The sequence below is a fragment of the Erythrolamprus reginae genome, chromosome 11, assembly GCF_031021105.1.
Source record: "Erythrolamprus reginae isolate rEryReg1 chromosome 11, rEryReg1.hap1, whole genome shotgun sequence".
Classification (NCBI taxonomy): Eukaryota; Metazoa; Chordata; class Lepidosauria; order Squamata; family Dipsadidae; genus Erythrolamprus; species Erythrolamprus reginae.
In genome coordinates, this window is record NC_091960.1 from 1,990,611 (window position 1) to 2,005,797 (window position 15,187).

General features: G+C 46.1%; 2 protein-coding genes across 5 annotated transcripts in view; both read right to left on the reverse strand.

Annotated features, from left to right (window-relative positions):
- FBXO46 (F-box protein 46) lies at positions 1-10,510 on the reverse strand. Of its 4 annotated transcripts, none has more exons than XM_070763740.1 (3): positions 10,383-10,510; positions 5,550-5,633; positions 1-2,412 (listed from the first exon to the last, which is right to left on the reverse strand). In XM_070763740.1, exon 3 carries the CDS (start codon positions 2,315-2,317, stop codon positions 320-322), a length of 1,998 nt encoding a protein of 665 aa, XP_070619841.1. In that variant the 5' UTR covers positions 2,318-2,412; positions 5,550-5,633; positions 10,383-10,510; the 3' UTR covers positions 1-319. The 4 variants fall into 4 exon arrangements, with proteins under 4 accessions (XP_070619841.1, XP_070619842.1, XP_070619843.1 ...); XM_070763741.1 differs by lacking the exon at positions 10,383-10,510 and adding an exon at positions 9,402-9,564; XM_070763742.1 differs by lacking the exon at positions 10,383-10,510 and adding an exon at positions 6,043-6,161.
- Positions 10,379-15,187, reverse strand: part of GIPR (gastric inhibitory polypeptide receptor) — a 23,148-nt gene continuing 18,339 nt past the window's right edge. The window contains exons 14-16 of the mRNA XM_070764608.1: positions 14,839-14,988; positions 12,367-12,446; positions 10,379-10,607 (exon numbers count right to left, since the gene is read on the reverse strand). Coding sequence (XP_070620709.1) covers positions 10,379-10,607; positions 12,367-12,446; positions 14,839-14,988 — 459 coding nt within the window. The remainder of the gene's footprint in view (positions 10,608-12,366; positions 12,447-14,838; positions 14,989-15,187) is intronic.

A 15,187-nucleotide genomic window follows, 5' to 3' on the forward strand; every position in this document is an offset into this window, starting at 1 on the left:
TTCTTTGTACGTATATTTATTTATTTTTTTAATATGTGGGTTAATTTTCTCCACCCTTCGATTTTCCTCTGGAGCAGGAGGGCAGCGGCAGCAGAAACAATATCCGCGCGCCGGCACCACCCGCACCTGACAACGGGATCGAGCAATTCTTTAAAAGACACACGCACTGCACACACACGGGCCAGAGTTGTTGCAAAACTCGCACGCACGCCCACTCTCACACACACACACGCATGGAGAATTAAGACAGGAGAGAGGAGGAGAGGAGGGAGGGGCGGGGGTTTCTCCCCCCCCGCCCCCCCCCCCGTCCCAAAGCCCCTCACCTCCCGTCCTCCCTCCGGGCCGCCCTCTCTCTCAACATGTCGCATGGCTGCACCCAGTTGTTGTCATGCAGTCCCATGCGGCAGCCGGGCGTGTCTTTGTCCGTCCGACGGCAGCACATCCAGTAGGATCGTCCGTAAGGCAAGTCGTGATGGTAAGGTTTGGGGTGCCAGCGGCAGAGGGAGACGTCGCCCTTCTCGTAATGTCTCTTGCACTGCTTGCAGGGGTCGTCGCGGTACAAGGGGTCCCGGTTCCACTTGGAGTCCGTGGCCAGCACGCCGAAGGTCTCGATGATGGACTTGAAGTAGTGGCAGGAGCACTTTAAGGCCGCCAGCGCCTGGGTGGGCAGGTAGCTGAAGATCTTCACCATGACGTGGTCGGGGAGCAGCAGCATGTACTGGCGGGGCTCCAGCAGGCGCTGGATCTTGAAGCGGATCTCCAGGAAGTCGTGCGAGACGTGGCGGTACAGGCGGCACAAGGACGTGTCGGAGACGGAAGTCTCCAAGCCGGATCCGTCGGCCCTCTCCAACCCGCTCTCGCCGCCATCGGATGAGTCCAGGAAGGTGCTGTCCGTGTCGCGGCTGTCCTCCTGCCGTGGCATCTGAGCGTGGAGGAAGAAGAGCTGCCCCGGAGGAGGGTCCTCGCAGGTCGCGCACAAGGCTTCTTGGGTCGGCGAGCCCACCGTCAGGCAAACGGTCTCTTCCTTCATGTTCTTGGTGCTGTCCTTGCCGAAGAAGACGCACTGGTCCACCACCCCCGTCACCACCACGTCCACGTGGAAACCGGACACGCAGTCTCTAGCGGCAGGGGCCGGGGAGCCTCCCATCTTTTCAGCAGGGGCCCGGATGTCTTCGGGGATAGCGTCCAGTTTACCGGACCCGTTCGGAGTCTCGCAGTACGTCATCGCCGTGTCTGTGGGCTCACGGCCGGCTCCTTCGGGGCCCTTGGGGGAGGCGCTCGCCAACAGGAAATCCACATTGTTGGGAAGGGTATCGCGGGAGGGGCTGATTAGCTGATAGAGGTCGCAGGTGATCTTGTCTTTGGACCGGGCGGTGGTGCCGGTGGACGATGCTCCGCAGCTCATGAACATGCAATTGGGCCGGGAATGTGAGCCGGTCTCCGAGGAGGAACGGGAGTCTCGGCTGCTGGAAATACGGAAGGCAATGCGGACTTCGCCAGGGCTATGCTGAGAGTTGGCCATGCACTCGGAGGACTCCCGGTGGAGGCCATTCTGACACACGACGTTGCGCTCCCGAGACTCGAAGTGGGCAATGGCCTCGGCCACGCGGCTACAATCCGAGCTTCCACCGGAGGACGGCGGTTTCTTCTCCCCGTTCTCCTCTTGCTCTGCCGATACAAAAACCATCGGGGACGGCGATGCGTTCGGCCTCGAGACGTTCTGCTCGGCCCGTGCCGTCCGCTGCTCCACCAAGGCCACCATCTCGGCCACCGAGAGCAAGTCGGTGGTGTCCCCGCCGGCAGGGTCAGGGTGGGACTCGGGCCAAAGACAAACATCCTCCGCTTCCTTGCCACCGCTACCGCCATCCTTGGGTTTGACCGGGCAGGCTTTGCTCCGGGTGGGATCGTGCGACCTCCGCCGCCGCTTCGCCTTGGAGCTGTCGCTCCCCCAGTTCCCTTTGACCTTCATGGCGCTGGCTCTGTTGCCGCTGCTGCACTGGTGGGCCACGAAGAACGCGATCTTCTCCTTGGTGTTGCCCGGCTTGATCACATACCAGGTGTCCAAGAGGACTCGGCCCTCCTCCACCTGACCCGGATTGGAGGAGGCCGCCGGGGGAGGCGGCGGTGGAGGCGGAGCTGGGGGGGTGTTCTCCGAAGAGAGCTCGCCGCTGCCCCCCTCGTCCTCTTTGGCTTTGCAGGCAAAGTCCCCAAAGCTTTTCTTCCCCTGGTTGCTGCCACGGCACGGCTTGTTCTCGGAGTAGGTGCCAAACGGGCGGGGGCACCACAGCTGGATGTGGGAGAAGGTGTTGTGATCCATCACGCTCTCATGGCCAAGAGGGAGGGGAAGGACGGTCCCCCCCTCTAGCGCATGATCAGCTGCTCCTAGGGGTCTTCCCAGGGCCTTGGAGTAGCCTGCGGGAAAGCGAAGGAAAAGAGACATCCATCAGGGGGGACAAATAATAATAATAATAATAACAACAACAACAACAACAAAAACAATAATTTTATTTACAGAGAAGGCACTTCCCCTAGGCCCCGCCAAACAACATTGTCTGGTTGACGGGACTTGGAGAAGGCCGACTCTGTGGGACCTGACCGCTCGCCGGGATTCGTGTGGCAGGAGGCAATCCCGTAAGTAATCTGGTCCAATGCCATATAGGGCTTTATAGGTCATTACCAACATAACATCGTGACAGTCAGTCATGCCCTCATCACCTCGAGGCTCGACTACTGTAATGCTCTCTACATGGGGCGACCTTTGAAGAGTGTTCGGAAACTTCAGATCGGGCAGAATGCAGCTGTAAGAGCAATTATGGGCTTCTCTAAGTATGCCCATGTTACACCAACACTCCGCAGTCTGCATTGGTTGCCGATCAATTTCCGGTCACAATTCAAAGTGTTGGTTATGACCTATAAAGCCTTTCATGGCACCGGACCAGAATATCTCCGGGACCGCCTCCTGCTGCACGAATCCCAGCGACCGATTAGGTCCCACAGAGTCAGCCTTCTCCAGGTCCCGTCAACTAAACAATGTCGGTTGGCGGGCCCCAGGGGAAGAGCCTTCTCTGTGGCGGCCCCGACTCTCTGGAACCAGCTCCCCCCAGAGATTAGAACTGCCCCTACCCTCCTTGCCTTTCGCAAACTCCTTAAAACCCACCTTTGTCGTCAGGCATGGGGGAACTGAGATATCTCCCCCGGGCCTATACAATTTATGTATGGTATGCTTGTGTGTATGTCTGTTTAATAATGGGGTTTTTAAAAAATATTTTAAATTGTATATTATTAGATTTGTTATAAACTGTTTTTATTGTGTTGTGAGCCGCCCCGAGTCTACGGAGAGGGGCGGCATACAAATCTAATAAATAAATAAAATAAAATAAAATAAAATAAATAAATAAATATTGTATTGCTGTTGTGAGCCGCTCCGGATCCTCGGAGAGGGGCGGCATACAAATCTAATTAATAATAATAATAATAATAATAATAATAATAATAATAATAATACATCCATCGGTAAAATGAATTGTTCCAAGCTTCGGAAAAAGCCACCTAGCTCTCATACCTCCTGCCCGTTTCCCCAGCGTCCAGCCGAAGTTCTGGGCACTTGTGCCTAATTGACGCCTACGGCTTCAAAGGAGGCACGTCAAGGTTACGGATGCCAAGGGCAAGCAGGGTGCCACGTGGGTGTGCCCCCGCTGCGGCAGAGGGCTGGCAGGATGCCACCAACACAACGCAGAAGCGGATGATACCCGAGCAGGAGCCGGAGACGGGGCCAACTTTACAGCCGGTAATACTTGCTATGTATTTGACAAGTATTTGGACTTTTAAAACCCACCCTTTGCATTAAACGGTCACTCTATAATGTTTCTCAGCTGGAACTACATGGGATACCCTACTGGTTTCTTTAATAGAGGACAGGAGTACTGTAGAAGGATTTTATGGATTTTTCATGGATTTTAAAATGTTAATGGATTTAATGGATTTAAGCCCCCCTTTGAAAACCGTGAATCCGCAAAAGATGAACTGTGAAGTAGCAAGGGATTATTATTATTATTATTATTATTATTATTATTATTATTATTATTAGATTTGTATGCCGCCCCTCTCCGCAGACTCGGGGCGGCTCACAGCAGTGACAAAAACAATATACATTGACAAATCTAATAATTCAAAATCTAAAATAACACTTGTACATTTAACAATCAAAAAAGCAAAGAATAAAAACCATACACACAGTCATATCATGCACTAAAACTACATAGGCAGGGGGAGATGTCTCAGTTCCTCCACGCTTGACGACAGAGGTGGGTTTTAAGGAGTTTGCGAAAGGCAAGGAGGGTGGGGGCAGTTCTAATCTCTGGAGGGAGCTGGTTCCAGAGAGTCGGGGCCGCCACAGAGAAGGCTCTTCCCCTGGGTCCCGCCAGATGACATTGTTTAGTCGACGGGACCCGGAGAAGGCCCACTCTGTGGGACCTGACCGGTCGCTGGGATTTGTGCGGCAGAAGGCGGTCTCTGAGATACTCTGGTCCGGTGCCATGAAGGGCTTTATAGCTAATAAATTACTGTATATATATGTGTGTGTGTGTGTGTGTGTGTGTGTGTGTGTGTATACATATGTGTGTGTGTGTGTGTATATGTGTGTGTGTATGCAAAAACATTAAGATTAAAGTTTATAGTTTAAAGATTAAACTAGGATTTTTGTAGTAATCAATTAGATATGTAAATGAACGTTAAATATTTGAAACCTGAAAATTGGTCGTACTTAAGACCGAATAATAATAATAATAATAATTTATTAGATTTGTATGCCGCCCCTCTCCAAAGACTCGGGGTGGCTCACAACATAACAGTAGTACAGTACATGACAAATAGTTAACCGTTGGTTGTACACACCGTACAAGAGATGTCAATGAGGCTGTCAGGAAGACAGCAGGGGTGGGGTTTGTAATGTAAAGTTTTGTCCTATGTATATATTTGAAATAAAAACTATTTTTAAAAATGTATTTATTTTTAATTGTCAATCAAATAAAAATAAATAAGTCTGCGGAGAGGGGCGGCATACAAATCCAATAAATAATAATAATAATAAATAAACAAAAAAAACAGCTTGGAAACCGTCTCCGTCTTCCCTTCAAAAGCCTGTGGGAAGGGGGCAACGGGGGGGGGGGCGCCACCCTGCAACCCTCCTAGCGTGTTGTGACAGAAGGCCACTCCCGCAAGAAAAGTCACACGTGCACTTGTTGATTGTGTGGTGGAGGAGCCTGCCAGGACCGTCCTGGACACGCCAAGCCACACCAACCCCCCCCCCCTTGCAAACCCATCCTGGAGACCCCTCCCCAAACGCAACCATCAGCATCCACGCAAAGCAAGAGTTTTCCCAGGCACCCACACAAACACACACACAACAGGAATTCCGCCTAGAATCCTCACCATCGCAACCACCCTTCCAGCAATTCCCTCCCTGTCGCCAGGGAGAAATCTCCTCCTGGGGGGGCTGCGGTGGCAAGGTCCCAACCCATTCTCCCTCCCTGTGTCCCCCCCCTTCTTACCTGGTACCCCAAAGCCAAGGGAAGGGGAGGAGCCACGGAAGGCCTTCGCGCATGGGAACCCTACATCCTGGCTCGGGAAAGAATCTGCAAAAATGAAATTACGATGACTGTTTTTGTTTCAAAAAATAAATAATAATAATAATAATAATAATAACGATTAAAAAATCCACAGGTCCTTTTTTTTTTTTTTTGCAAAGGCGAGGAGGGGAGGGAAGGGTCCAAAATGGGGGCGTGTGTGGGGGTGTGTGTGAGCGGGAATATTGTTCCCGGATCAGAGGAACCTCCTCCGGCTGCTGACAGAATGGATCAACCCCCCCCCCCAACAATGATCTGCGCTACCTGGGTCTCTTAAAGGGCCAGCTACCCCATTCCACTGGTCACAGGGTCTTGTCCAGCTCCCCCCCCCTTTTTTTGCAATTAATAAGGGGCCTTGAATGCACCAGGCTGTGACTCTCCCCCCCCCCAACAACACACAATACACACACACACACACCTTAACCACTTCGGCCATTTGTTGACAGACATATGCATGAGGTTGAGCAGCCAATCAGAAAGCCGAGTTTGGGGCATGCCCATATATGGATGACAGCGGAGTTTGAGCCTCTCCTTCTGTTCCTTCCACCCATTCCCCCCCCTCCCTTTAAATCCCCAAGCCAGGAAGCGCGTGGTGAAAGTCCCACCCACCACCAGGGACGAAGGCTGGAACGGGGGGGGGCCTGTAGCGCAATTCTTACCATTACTGTATTAGTATTATTATTAGTATTATTTATTATTATTATTATTTGACGAATGTCTCTTTTATTTTATGTACGCTGAGAGCATATGCACCAAGACAAATTCCTTGTGTGTCCAATCACACTTGGCCAATAAAAATTCTATTCTATTCTGTTCTATTCTATTAGATTTGTATGCCACCCCTCTCCGGAGATTCGGAGCAGCTTGCAATGTCAAAATTTTATTTTCTCCGGTCAGGCCAAAGTCAACCAGCTGGCCGCTTCGCACTGCAACAGGAGGCGACTGTAATTGTCAGAATACGGAAGGACAGAGTTGGAAAGGGACCTGCGAGGTCTTCTAGTCCAACCCCCTGGGCTTGAGCGGGAGACCCTGTACCACTCCAGACCAATCAGTGGAACGGCTTGCCACCAGAAGTTGTGAATGCTCCAACACTGGAAGTTTTTAAGATATTGGAGAACCCTTTGTCTGAAGGTGGTGTAGGGTTTCCTACGAAGCAGGGGGTTGGACTAGAAGACCTCCAAGGTCCCATACAACTCTATTATTATTACTAGTAGTAGTAGTAGTAGCAGTAGTAGTAGTAGTAGTATTAGTATTATTATCACGCAGTCCTAGGTGCTTGGGAAGCGCCCGACTGGTGATGAAATACGAAATCCAACATACTGATCTCGTTTGCTGAGTTGTATTGACATAATAATTAATGGTACTAATGATATTAATTATTATTATTATTATTAATATCATCATCATCACATGTTTTAAGGTGGAGGAAAAAAATTATACCCAAAAAAGAAGCCCCTGGGATTCCCCCCACCCCATTATATTTCTTTTTTTTAAAAAAAAAACTGTGGTTCCAATGAAAGCATATGAGGAGTTAAGATGCAAAGAGGAATCTCCACACCGCAGCAAATGTCCAAAACTGTTTAGACACACATTAATCACAGTTTGGCTCCATCACCCTGGACAATGTGGCCCAAACATCTGGATGGGGGGTGAGAAAGGCAGATGTGCATCCTCTTAAATATCAGTGCGGTATCAATACAACTGCAACCGCCATATTGAATAAGAAGGAGGTGATGCTGAGTAATTCTACAGAAGTTATTGCCAGGGAATCTTGAGTCCAGACTCTGAGCAACTACATGGGCTCGTGAGAAAATTACTCTCCCATAAATAGACGATCAAGGAGAGAAACCCCACTCGCTGGCCTAGGGGGCTGTAAGATAAGAGGAAAGGACCAGTAGAGCCATAACTCCAGGTAGCTTTTCACTTATGACCACAATAATAAATCTAAGTAATAATAATAAATAATAATAATAATAATTATTATTATTATTATTTATTAGATTTGTATGCCGCCCTTCTCCGAGGACTCAGAGCAGCTCACAACAAGCAATACAACATGCACAAATCTAATGTTAAAAACAATATAAGTAATTAAATTAAATTAATTGAGCCCCAGATTTCTGTAGCTAAGTGAGGTGTTTGTTAATTGAATTTTATCCCGTCTTACAACATAGAAACATAGAAGATTGACGGCAGAAAAAGACCTCCTGGCCTATCTAGTCTGCCCTTATACTGTTTCCTGTATTTTATCTTAGGATGGATCTGTGTTTACCATAGGCATGTTTAAATTCAGTGACTGTGGATTTACCAAACATGTCTGCTGGAAGTTTGTTCCAAGCATCTACTACTCTTTCAGTAAAATAATATTTTCTCACATTGCTTCCCCCAACTGACCTCAGATTGTGGCCCCTTGTTCTTGGGTTCACTTTCCTACTAAAAACACTTCCCTTCTGAACCTTATTTAACCCTTTCACATATTTAAGTGTTTTGATCATGTCCCCCCTTTCCCTTCTGTTCTCCAGACTATACAGATTGAGCTCATTAAGTCTTTCCTGATACGTTTTATGCTTAAGACCTTCCACTGTTTTTGTCGCCCGTCTTTGGACACGTGCAATTTGATCCATGTCTTTTTGTAGGTGAGGCCTCCAGAACTGAACACAGTATTCCAAATGGGGTCTAAATAGCACTCTATACAGGGGGATCACAATCTTGTTATACCTCTAACTATGCAGCCAACCATTCGACTTGCTTTCCCTACCACCTGATTGCACTGTTCACCCATGTCTGTCACTGTTCACAACCTTTCTCGCTACAGTTGTTAAGTTTAGGAACACATCTGTTAAGAGAATCGGGCTTCCCTCTTTGCTTGTCAGGAGGTCACCAAGGGGGATCGCGTAACCTTGGGGGGACACAGTGACCGTCGTAACCCATCGCCAAGCATTTTTAATTTGGATCAGGGGACCGTAAGGGAGGCTGCTACGGTCATTAAGTATGAAAAATTATCACAAGAGCACTGCAAACCAAGACAACTAGACACAAGAACAGTTTTTTCCCGAACGCCATCACTCTGCTAAACAAATAATTCCCTCAACACTGTCAAACTATTTACTAAGTCTGCACTACAAGTTTTTTCTCATCATTCTTATCACCCATTTCCTCCCACTTAGGACTGTATGACTGTAACTGGTTGCTTGTATCCTAAGATTTTTATTAATATTGATTGTTTCTTCATTGCTTAGTTGACCCCTATGACAATCATTAAGTGTTGGACCTCATGATTCTTGACAAATGTATATTTTATTTTATGTACGCTGAGAGCATATGCACCAAGACAAATTCCTTGTGTGTCCAATCACACTTGGCCAATAAAGAATTCTGTTCTTTAAAAAAAAGTCACTTTTTTCCATTGTAAATTTGGGCATTAAAGGAGCTGTTGTTAAGCCGGCCCGAGTCTTCGGAGAGGGAGGGCATACAAATCTAATAAATAAATAAATAAGTCGAGGATTGCCTGTGTGTAAAAGAGGGTTATGGAGTTGGAAGGGACCTTAGAGGTCTTCTAGTCTAACCCCGTTTTCAGGCAGGAAACCCTGCACCAATTTCAGGCAAATGGGTGTCCAGTGTCTTTACAAAACACCTTCAGTGTAACAACGAAGCCCTGCATTGCTAAACTAAAAAAAGGCAAGCCCTTCTTCGCTCTGAGGGCTGGCCTCACGCCAAGCACAATGTTTATGATTAACTTAACATCCACAACCGTATAATTAAGCCTGTGTAACTCACCAACGCAGAACACACGGGGAGAGATAAGAGCGGCACTGAAAGGCTGTAAAATTGGGGCGGGTTGCACAAGCCGGGTGAAAGTGATACAGGCGGCAACTGAGCGCTCCCAGGCACGGCATTCACAAGCACAGCTCAACTGTTTTCGGGAGACGCCGGTTGGCCTCTCTCGCCTTTTGCAGGGGTCCAGGGGTGTGTGTGTGTGTCTTCTGAAGACAGCAAACAGGGGAGGATGGGCCTTCCGTTAGGGCACTCTGGGTAATGTTAGTGGCAGGGACAGAGATGGAGACTGTCCTTAACTAAGGATAGATAGATAGATAGATAGATAGATAGATAGATAGATAGATAGATAGATAGATAGATAATTATTATTTATTAGATTTGTATGCCGCCCCTCTCTGAGGACTTGGAGAGGCTTCCAACAAACTACAATCTACAAATCCAATATTAAAGCAAAACATTAAGAAACCCTTATTAAAAACAATCACACAACTCAACAAACCATGCATAAAATGGGTAGATAGATAGATAGATAGATAGATAGATAGATAGATAGATAGATAGATGATAGAAATGGCAGATGATAGAAAGAAGGAAGGGAGGAAGGAAAGATGGAGACAGTCAAATGGGTGGATAGATATAGATAGATAGATAGATAGATAGATAGATAGATAGATAGATAGATAGATAGATAGATAGATAGATATAGATAGAAATGACAGATGATAGATAATTTTCCTCCCTTCTATGCAGAACCCGCTTGTCTGGGCAGAAGAGCCTCGGTGGCTGGGGCTGCTGCAGAGAGCAGAGGAGCAGGGCTGGAGCAGGTAAGTTGGCAACCCTGGCAAAAAATGGCAAAAGTTGCCAAAGACATGACCCCCATTTCTCCCCTCTCAGTTCCAGCCCCCCCTGCTTCCGATCCCCACCCCGGGGCCTCTTTGCATTTGCACCCCCGAGAGGAGGAGACCTTCCCCGCCTCCTTACCTTCCACGCAGCCCGATCGCTCGCCACCTCCACTCTCCTTTGACAAGCAGTGACTCCTGGAGACTTCCTGGTTCCCCTCTGCGCAGGCGCCCCTCCCTCCCACCGCCCACTTCCGTGCTCAGACGCCCAATGGGCTGCTTCCCTCTCCTCCGCTCAGGAGTCCGAAACGCAAAGGCTTCTGGGAGTTCGAGTTCTGGGGCTTCGTTGGGAGCCTCTGGCGCAGCTCTGCGGATGAGAAGGGCAGAAAAGCTCTTTTTTTGGGGGGGTGGAAGGGTTTTCTCCTAATTTAGTCCCCTGATGATAAAAGAATAGAGGCCCCGCTTCCTTTTTTCCCCCTCCTGGAGTTTCGCAATCGTGCAGGATTATTTTGGGGGGAGGTTGCTTAGGTGAAAAATATATTTTTTTTACAAAAAGTTTGATTTACATAATAATAATAATTATTATTATTAATAAAAATAATAATAATAATAATATAATTTATTAGATTTGTATGCCACCTCTCTCCAAAGACTCGGGGCGGTTCAAGGTGTATATATATGTATACAGTGTATACATATATACACTGCTCAAAAAAAATAAAGGGAACACTCAAAGAACACAATATAACTCCAAGTCCATCAAACTTCTGTGAAATCAAACTGTCCACTTAGGAAGCAACACTGATTGACAGTCAATTTTACCTGCTGCTGTGCAAATGGAATATTTATTCAAATGAAATATTCAATGAGAATATTTCATTCATTCAGATCTAGGATGTGTTCTTTGAGTGCTCCCTTTATTTTTTTGAGCTGTATACATAACACACAAAACAAAAGACATTTAAAAACATTGGACGTTTGTGTAGCAAGTCTGTGTTACATTTCTTATCGTGCCCACAACCTATTACGTAACTACTTTTGGCATATTATTATAAACAAGTCATATGTTGATCTTACTTCTATGTCTAATCCTAGGTCTGTTTCCCCTTAACCCGTTTGTCACCAAGAAATCATCCCAGTTAATAATATTATTACTAAGGATACATTTATTACCTTTTCCTTTTCTCCAGCCAGCCCCAACATTCATAATATTCTGACTCTTCCTTATTTTTTAATTCCAATGTTAATTTATCCATCTCCGCACATGCTATTTTTTCCTATTATATCTCCCTCTGTCAGTACATTTTCATTTTTTCCAATATTGTGCAAATATTATTCTTGCCGCGGTTGTTACGTGCAAAATTAAATATATCTGCCTTAGGTGCCTATTGGAACTGAGCTAGAGCAATGGCTCGCGTGCCAGCAGGTTCGCCATCCCTGTACTAGAGGAAGAGCCTTCTCTGTAGTGGCCCCAGCCCTCTGGAATGAGGTCCCCGCGGAGATATGCTCCGCCCCTCCCTCCTGGTCTTTCACAAAACTCTGAAGACCTACTACCTCTGTTGGTGGGCATGGGGAGCCGTGAGCGATGAGATTGTCAATGTATGATTGAATTGGAGGAATGCGCATGACTGTATATGGGTTTTTAAAATACTTTTTAGTCATTTGTATAATTCTTTTATAGTAATTTAGATTTCTTTACATATTGTTGCATTTATAATGTTGTATGACACCCTGAGTCGCCTCGAGAAGGGCGGCATAGAAATCTAATAAATTAATAAATCAATAAAATCCTGCTGTGGGCTTATCACAGGATATAGAAAATACATTTAAAAACATTCTAAAAGAGTCTGCGGAGAGGGGCGGCACACAAATCTAATTAATAAAATAAATAAATAAATAAAATAAAATAAATATTAATTATATACCAATATATTAAATAATGGATATAAAATATATGAAGAAGAAAGAACGGTAAACTGCTGAAATGTAAGCCTAAAAATCTCAACTAATGTTAAATATGTTGGTTCACTTTGTTTATTTTAATTGTTTAATAATGTTTATCTTTTTTTAAAAAAAACACATCATAAAAGATTAAGAAAAAACAGTTTTAAAAATCACATACCTACATATCATTCAAGGCCAGACCTTGTAAAATTGCGAGATCAATGCCCCAAGCCTGCTGAAACCAACAGGTCTTCAATGCTTTCTGGAAGGTTAATAGAGCGGGGGCAGTTTGGATCTCAGCGGGTAGCTGATTCCAGAGAGTTGGGGCAGCCACAGAGAAGGCCCTTCCTCGTAGGCCCGCCAGCCAACACTGTTTAGCTGACGGGACCTGGAGGAGACCAGCTCTGTGGGATATTACTGGTTGCTGGGAACTATGGGGTAGAAGGAAGTCTGGGAGAAAGGTCTTCCAAAGTCCTTTAGGAAGAATTGAAACTATTGTTTCTTTACGATCCCTGAGTCATTCCTCTGTTTGAACTCAGGGCTTGGAAGCTTTGAACAAGGATGGCACCTACCATCCGAGAGTGGTGGTGGCAATGGCCAGGTCTTGCCAAACAAAGGCAGCTGGTTTCAGGATGACCTTTATCGTTCTTATCTAGGCATTGTCTTTGGAGTTAGTCATGAGATGATTATCTTAGATTTCTACACTCAGAACCTTCAGCTTAGACCTTGAATTACTTTGGTATTTAGTCATTGTTGGAGTTGCTGTGTCCAGTTCTGGAGACCTCCCCTACAAAAAGATATTGACAAAATTGAACGGGTCCAAAGACGGGCTACAAAAATGGTGGAAGGTCTTAAGCATAAAACGTATCAGGAAAGACTTCATGGACTCCATCTGTCTAGTCGGGAGGACAGAAGGGAAAGGGGAGACATGATCGAAACATTTAAATATGTGAAAGGGTTAAATAAGGGTTCAAGAGGGACATTGCTGGCTGAGGAATTCTGGGAGTTGAAGTCCACACATCTTCAAACTGCCAAGGTTGAGAAACACTGATCTAAAGGCAGGAGAAGAAGCAACGGATGGAAACAAAGCGAGGTGAGACGCAACCTGGAACTAAGGAGACATTTTCTTTCAATGAGAACCATTGAATCAGTGGAACCACTTGCCACCAGAAGTTGTGGCTGCTCCATCCCTGGAGGTTTTTAAGAAGAGATTGGACAGCCATTGGTGTGGAATGCTACGGGATCTCCTGCTTGAGCAGACTTGATGACCTCCAAGGTCCCTTCCAACTCGGTTTTTCAAAAATCTCCATTCTACCTGCCATCATAGCTGGGAATTATACATTACTGTCACCTGATCCTACTGGGGTAGATGAACCTAAACCTTAAATTAAGCATTTGAGTAAGTTGACCAACATTTTATATAATGTTGACCAAATGTTGGCCAACATTTAATATATAAAGTGAAAAACCCCACTGCTGAAGGAAATTATTCTTATTAATTCTGTTTTTGGCATTGACTCTTTGGTTTGCATTAAAACCAAGCCCCTTTTAAGTAACTATAAATTTAACTTAACTGGGTAAAGTTTCCAAGACATTTGTAATAATTGGTAAATAATTGGTAAATGTTAGAGCCATGGACTTCCCCAATCTACCCCATCCAGGAAATGGCAGGATCTCCAACTGAGTTATGTAGGTAATAATTCCATTATGCCACAAGAACTGCAGAGACAACCATTTTTAATTCACAATAATAAATAAAATATTGCACCAATAAGAGATTTAACTTGCAAGAAAAAGTATACAACCAGAAGTCCCAAATTTCTTTTCTCTTCATGGAGCCTGGAAATCCCAGTGAAAAATTGTCCGTTGGTTTTACAGTTAATTCGAGGATGCTGTCGGTATATCCCTGTAGCCAGAAATCCAAAGGTTGCATTATATCTTATTTTAGCAGATTGCGTCAGCCCTGGGTGGGAGGCACCACCGTGTAAATCTGCCTCAGTTGAGGTCAACGGAATAATTCCCCGTAACTCCTCTTGATCTCAGCAGTTTTAATCCAGAAGGATTTTGACATTTAGCAGATACAAGATTTGGATCTGCCCCATCCTGGATTATGATTTGAGTCCATAGTGACAATGAGATGCGAACGGAAAATCTCAAAAAAAGAGCAGTAGAAAACCATTTCTATGCTGTTGCCAAAAAAAAGGTGGATTCTGGGTGAAGTTCTGGCACGTGAATTGTTCCAGATTGTGTCTGTCACATCAGCTCTGTGTAAATCCTGCTCTCTTAGTAGCCCACCAAAAAAAGGCAAACTAAAATCCACCCGCTTGTAGTTTCCAAAGTTTTCATGGGGGGATCGCCTGGTGGTGACTTTTTCTGCTTGCAAGCAGGGGTCAATTTTGCTCCGCTCTTCCTCCAGATGTTGACAGCTGCATCGGCTCCCTGTCTTAAGATCCCTCCATCTTTGCTATGGCTGGCAGCTTTGCCCTACATCTGGAAGGAAGCCGTGTCAACCCTGGTCTTGAGGACACGACCATTAATTCTCCGCTTTCATCCTGATGGGGATGTTATCAGTGGGAGTTGTAGTTTGCAGGCGCCGGCTGGAACGGAGCGCCTGCCCTGTTATCCAAGTCACTCGGAGCAACTTTGGGTCCTACTTGGATGTAAATCTGAGCGCAGCTGGGCTTCCTGGTCGGGGGGGTTCGGTTGGACCAAGAACGGCAGAGACCAAAATGGCGTCCCGGTGTCTCAAGCAGGCCGATGTCCAACTGGCACATCTGCCATTTTCTCTTGATCTCAGACTGGACCTGGAGGAAGAAGGAAGACAAAAGATTTGCACCTGATGTTTGATAAACAGCTGACAGATTTCAGTTCAGTTCTTGAAGTACAGTGGGGTTGGACTGGATGACCTCAAGGGATTCTGGCCAATTCTGGGATTAGATAGATAGATAGATAGATAGATAGATAGATAGATAGATAGATAGATAGATAGATAGATAGATAGAT

What these genes read in the sequence shown, in the direction of transcription:
- FBXO46 (XM_070763740.1), bottom strand. Translation starts at nt 2,317, where the DNA reads ATGGATCACAACACCTTCTCCCACATCCAGCTGTGGTGCCCCCGCCCG.